General features: G+C 39.0%; 1 protein-coding gene across 1 annotated transcript in view; it reads right to left on the bottom strand.

Annotated features, from left to right (window-relative positions):
• Positions 1-4,051: 4,051 nt before the first annotated feature.
• The window catches only part of PTPRZ1 (protein tyrosine phosphatase, receptor-type, Z polypeptide 1), a 64,872-nt gene continuing 62,426 nt past the window's right edge, over positions 4,052-6,497 (bottom strand). The window contains exon 27 of the mRNA XM_010019525.1: positions 4,052-5,075. Coding sequence (XP_010017827.1) covers positions 4,935-5,075 — 141 coding nt within the window. The 3' untranslated portion in view covers positions 4,052-4,934. The remainder of the gene's footprint in view (positions 5,076-6,497) is intronic.

The following is a 6,497-nucleotide window of genomic DNA, read 5'->3' on the forward strand; positions in this document are numbered from 1 at the left end:
TGTAGGTGCCTTCCAGTCCAGTGCTTGGTGAGATGAGGATTTCACTCAAGACTTTTCTGTTCCCTCCTTTACCCCACAAATGCACAACCATGGTGTTGTGACTCTGTGTATATGCATGTACCTTTCTTGCTTTTCTGCCTTGAAACGTGGTATGCAAAGAAAATTGGAATGCTTTACAGGTATGTAATCTCTTTTGGAGCACTAAAAGAATAACCACTACAGCGTGCTTTCTTCAAGAAACACTGCTGTTTTTGAAACATTTTGTATTTGAATGTGTTCTTGTTCCCAGTGCAGTGCTGCTTTTTGTTTAGATTTAAATGAATTTATTGCTCAGCTTTTTGTATGAAGATTAGATTTCTCAGCTTTCTTTGCATATTATTGGAAAGATAATTGTATCTTAGAGATTGCTTGAAAAATAAATCCGAAATCCTCTGTTTTATTGTTATGTCATCTTTACAGTCTAATGAGATGTATATGAATGTTTGGGTTTTTCTAAACGTAGATGGTTATATTGAAAAAGATGTCTACAAGTGGACTTCTCTATGTGCATGAAATACCTTTCCAAACTTCTCACTAGAATTATCAGAGAAGACCCTTCAAGGCTTGTTTTAAGCATTTGCATTGATTACCCATCTGTATGTTTATATACACATATCTGTATCTAGACATTCTCTTCAGGTATAATCTTGAGACGTGAGTTTTTTTTTAGCACATGTTCTGTGCTTGGGTACAAAGACAGCTACAGAAGTGGAAAGCTACAGAACAGTACATGGGGTCCCCAACAGAAGAAGGTCATGGACCTGTTAGAATGAGTCCAGAGGCCACAGAGATGCTTAGGGAGCCAGAGCACCTCTCTTAGGAAGACAGGCTGAGAGAGTTGGGCTTGGGCTTGTTCAGCCTAGACAACAGAAGGTACCCTTCCAGTACCTAAAGGAGCTTACAAGAAAGCTGGAGAAGGGCTTTTTACAAGGGCATATAGTGACAGAACAAGGGAGAATGGCTTTAAACTGACAAAGGGGAGATTTACATTAGATGTTAAGAAAAAATTCTTCACTGTGAGACACTGGCACAGATTGCTCAGAGAAGCTGTGGCTGCCCCGTCCCTCAAAGTGTTCAAGGCCAGGTTGGACAAGGCTTTGAGCAACCTGGTCTGGTGGAAGATGTCCCTGCCTGTGGCCGGAGGTTGCAGCTGGATGATCTTTAAGGTCCCTTCCAACCCAAACTATTCTGTGATTTTATGATCATATCTCCCTGTGCCCCTGGAAGAGATGAAAACTTGGTGTCTCACTTGCCCATCTCAGCTTGAGTTATTCCAGGACGTCATGATGAACTGTGCTAGGTAAAGCATTGTGATGAAATGTTGCAAACTCCTTTGGTCGACGGATTTCCAAAGTCTATACTAAGGTCTTTAACTAGTATCCTGTTGTATTGATGACTGTTGTTCATCGCTTTTTGCTGACTTCTGTAAAGCTTTCCATAGGTGTTAAACCTCCACACCACAATCACTGAAAAGTTGGTGATGTTAGTAAATTACTTTAGGTTTTTAACTCTACTCATGTATGGTTTCTTAGCAGGAAGCTCACTAACCAAGTTTTCCTTGTCACACCATTTACAGCTTTGTAAAACAAAAATAATAATCTTAAATGGATGTTGTTTATTAATATCCCATTTCTTGCAGGAGATAGATACATAACATCTTTTCCACACTTGACCCAGTTTGAAAAGGCAGGCTATGTGTCTTTTGAGTCTGTAGTTTGGATTACAAGAAAAAAATTAATTAGAATATGGCCTTTGTCTGAGAGAGGAACTGACACGCATTTATTAAAATCTGTAATCCATCATCGTTGAAGATTATAGAAGATTTTTTTTATGATTCTTATTTTTTCTAGATCAGAACCAATATGTGTGAGTAAAGAGATTATCCTAAGCACTTATGTTTTAAATAACTTGTCAGCATGCTAAGATGATGAATGTGATTACTAACATCTCTGGAAGAAACCTTGAACGACAGCTGATTCTTTGGATTATCATTTTAAAATGTTTGCAAAACATTTAGGTTGAAGGGAACAGTTATATCAAGATGGGATTTTAGGAAGGAGGATCTTTTTGCTTTTGGTCCACAGAGGCTTGAAAAACATTACATAATTAATTGGCCTAAAAAAGACTTTGTGTATATATCTCTATCAAGCTCCAAATACATTAATAGAAGATATCAAAATAAAAAGCATAAAATTATGTAAGGCTGCAAGCCAGTTTTCTTAAAGAAAAAGGCAGAAGTAGCACACGAGCATGTCTATTTCTCTTGCTGTGTGCTAATGTGGCGAAGAGCAGAAGTCTATGCTAAGAAGATTATGGAATATGGTTTGAAATGGCCATAAGATCACAATTAACCTGTCACATACAGGCGCCCCTAGACATTAGAAAAGGAAAAATTGTTTCTGTGTTTTTGGAAGGAGAAGGGGGGAATTACATAGTGTCGCTGTGTTTGTTAGCCTCAGTGTACAAATGGAGGGTGTTGGCCAACCCCACTGCTCTAGAGGAAGTGGTGAGGAACCCCCAGGCCACCTAAAAAAAGAAGATACATCCTTCCTCAAAGGGCAACTGTTACACCTTTGTACACACCAACTTGGTGCCTGAAAGCTGTGAAGAATGTGTGTGTGTAATTCAACGTGCTACGACGACATGTATCATTCAGGACAATGAGCCTGTTCTGTGTATTTGTAACTCCTGCCGCCCCCAAACCAACACAAATACAGTAAGCAGAAACTCTAGGTCCTATTCTTCAAAGGCGTTTAACTTAGCTAGGGATACAGTGTTAAGTTTACTTCCACTTAGAAGTTGTACCTCAGTCCCCTTCTGAAATTGGGCTGAGATAGGAGAATCGCTGTGCATTCAGCTCTGGTGAACAGGGAAGGGGAAGCCCCAGGGTCTCAAATCCAATGGATTCAGCCACTCCATAACCTCTGGGACTGCACTGCTGGGGTTATAAAGAGAGTGGTCAAGTGTAAAAAAGAATTCAAGCACATTTATGTGTTAATAAGTTTTACAAAACTAACTTATACATTACATTGTTTTGATTATTTTGTCTGATTATTTTTGTATAAGGAGGAAAAGAGCAGGAAAAAGTTTGTTGTACTCCTAGCTATTCTGTCATTCTGTGCCATTCATAATGTATCAACATTATGAGGATTTTTTTAAGTTTCTACTGTTTAGATTTCTCTAAGCGCAAATTTGTTTTGGCTTTGTCTCAGGTCCACTTATCCTCAGTCCTACACTGCTGAAGGGGTCTAGACCTATCTGCTGACAGAGATTTGTCACACACCCTTGCCTTAGGAATCAATCGGTTGATTAAAATCTTCAAGCCTGCATCAGGTCTTGTCTTTCAACCTAAGGTAGTGTTCATCAGTTTCTGTGGTGTTCTAGTCCAGAGCAGTATCTCTTCTCTCAGTATTTCTACATAACAACTGAATGTACCAAAGTGAGCAAACAGTTACTCCAGGGCTGTGTTAAACAAAGCTCTCATGCTCCTCAGTGCTGTAACCTTCAGTACAATCAGCATTTTTTCTTGCCCATTCAGAAGGTTACAGAAAATAATTGAGTGACGGAGTTGAAATGTTCTGCTTTTGCTCTTGCAGAGATTACTTGCCTTATTGCTTCCCAGAGTTTGGCTTTGGCGTTGCCAAAGGAGGCAGTGAAGAGCAGAGCACCTGAATGGAAGATCTGAAATAAAGCCAGCATTGAGAAGTCTTGTGAAGGGACAATTAAGGCAATTTGGAGGCCTGGGACATCCCATTAAGCCTTCTGGGTGACCAGACAGGATGTGGAAGGAAAAGCTAAAAAAGGAGCTAACATGACACTATGGCTATGGGTGGAAGTAGAGTGGAGATTAAATAACAAACAAACAGTTTTCCAAAAGCATCTTCTGAACTCACAGATTCCATGGGAACAGCAGCTGTGTGCAGGTCAGCCTTGAGTCCTTGCTCTTGTAAGTAAAACCTCTCCTAAGTGAAAGTGACAACTCTTTAGTGTATATGGAAGACTGCTAAGTACAGACTGGAATATTTATATTTATTTTTGCAATGCCATAGGTAAAAACAGTTTAACAATGCCAAGTACAGGTGTTATTCTCATAAAAACTTCTCATTTCAAAACGAATGATTTCTATTATTTCCCACAAAAAGTTAAAATCACATGCAGCTTTATGAAGGTTAATTGCTTAAGATGCACAATTATATATCAGAAGACTTTGTTAAAATAAAAACATACCCAACTACAGCATTTTAACAAGGCAGTTACACAGAACTAGAAAACTGACTCTGTAGTAAAATATAAAAAATCTACAATTATAAATATAAATTTGGTCCATGATCACTACAGAAGTAGCAGTATTTACAGTAAGTATCAGATTACTATTCTAAATGTCTAATTGAAGTCTTAAAATGTTGAATGTTATGGAGAACAGTATTTTATTTACATTCTACTATATTAAAAGTTATATTTCTAGCAAATGTAAATTGTTATAAATACAGCAAATCAATCAAATACTAAACCCATGACGTTTGTAATTGAGAAACCCCTAACATCTATAAATATGATAATTTTAAGTTCAAAGTAAAGCCAGATAAATCAAAAACTAATACTGAAAAAACATACCACAATTCAATTCTTAGAAACACTGTAAAAGTCAATCAAGTTAGTCCAGACGTAACAACATATTACAAGAAATCTTCCAAGAAAAGGCACAAATTGTTAATGATAGAAGTTCCACAGTAAAGTTGTACGTAACAGAAATGACTGGGCAACAGCTGGGATCTGGTTATAGATATAGTGACTGGACAGAGTCCTCCCCCCCACAAAGTATAAAACTGAAAATAACAATGGTAAACTCCAGGTGTACCTGGAGTGACATAGGTATGTGTGTGTTTGATGTGCAATTAAACTAAAGATTCTAAACTTTCAGCTGCATTTCCATCAGGTAAAGCTGAGCCATTACTGTCCATAGATGCTGAAGGGTTTTCTTCTTGCCTTGTGCTGACAAGGCTGAGAATAGCTTTGTACAGAAACTGGTACTGTTCCTGGAGAGAGAAGAGGGTATAGTCAGTGTGTTGTCAGAAATAAAAACACTAGATTATCTCCTAACACTGTCCCTCGAAATTAATTAACAGCTGATGTGTCAAGCTGTTAATGGACTGTGCTCCACAATTTATTGTGTTACTTACTTAGCAGCTTTATTAATTTTCTGACTAATGTCTCTCCCTGTGCACAATGCAAAGCACATTAAGGAACAGTACAAGTAGAGGAGAAGACCGAGTTTTAAAAGGAATATTCTGTGCTGAATCTGATCCTTGTTAAAGTCAATTGCAAAGTTCCCTTAAACTGAATGGGGTCAGGATTAGGGCTACTGCATGTCTGTTGACTTCCCCCCCGCCCCCTGAATATGATCTCATTTTTTGCCCTCTGAATTCTATCCAGGCAGATTATTTTAACTTTTCCTTTTTGGAACTTGCAGTTAGTGTTTATGATATTTTTGAAGGTCCTGCCAAGAAAATGAGGTAGAAGAGAGATAAGACTTTGTGGGAAGATTCACTGAGGAGGCCATTGCCTAGCTGGGTGCAGTGGGAAATGGGGAGTGCCAGAGGTCAGCTGGACTGCAGCATGTGCTGGGAAGGGGGAAATAGCAGGAGGCTCTGTGCATGGAGAGTGAAGGCTGTGCTGCACCAGGTAACAGCAAATGCTCTGAAAGGGCAGGGGAATATTTTGGGTTCATTGGTGGATATATGAGGATAAAGAATTTCTATGATGGAAGGAGTGAGAAACAGCAAAGCAGAATAAATAGAATGGGGTTTGGACTATAAGGCTGGACTAAGAGATACAGGGTAGAAAGAAAAATGAAAAAAAACCCCTGAAAATCTGCAGTAGCAGATGGGAAACTGGAAATCTGAGATAAAGAGCCCAGGTAATTGCTGAAGGCTCCTGGGGCAAGAGCAGTGAAGGTCCTGATGGTGCTGCTGAGGTGGGAAGGGTTCCCATTTTCACTCCATTGTTCATGAGGCTTCTCAGACTGGGCTAGCTGGGCAGCGCAAAAGGCAGACACATCTGCCTGTCTGTGTCATGTCCTGCTTTTGCTATCATTTCCTGTTCTTTTCTGTCAAAAATGTGCTAACTCTAACCCTAGTTTCACTTTTAAAATGTTCTTATTACACTCACTGTAGCTCTACAGCAGTCAGACTTGTAGTGGCATGACAAAAGGAGCAGGGTTTGTAGTTTTTAATTTCTGTGATGAATTGTCATTTGTAGGACACTGACTTAGTAAGGAAGTCTCATTTGTTATACTTCCTATGTTGTTTGCTTTGGTTTGGTTTTTTTTCTTTCTGTAAGCACAGTGACAATGGTGTCAAGTGACCATTCACTGGATCATGAAAGATCAAAGTCCACCCTGAAATGGAAAATTAGGCTAGCCGTGTCAGGGTCTACTTGGAGTAGAGATTTATTCCTGC

This window comes from Nestor notabilis, unplaced genomic scaffold, assembly GCF_000696875.1.
Source record: "Nestor notabilis isolate BGI_N333 unplaced genomic scaffold, ASM69687v1 scaffold12458, whole genome shotgun sequence".
Classification (NCBI taxonomy): domain Eukaryota; kingdom Metazoa; phylum Chordata; class Aves; order Psittaciformes; family Psittacidae; genus Nestor; species Nestor notabilis.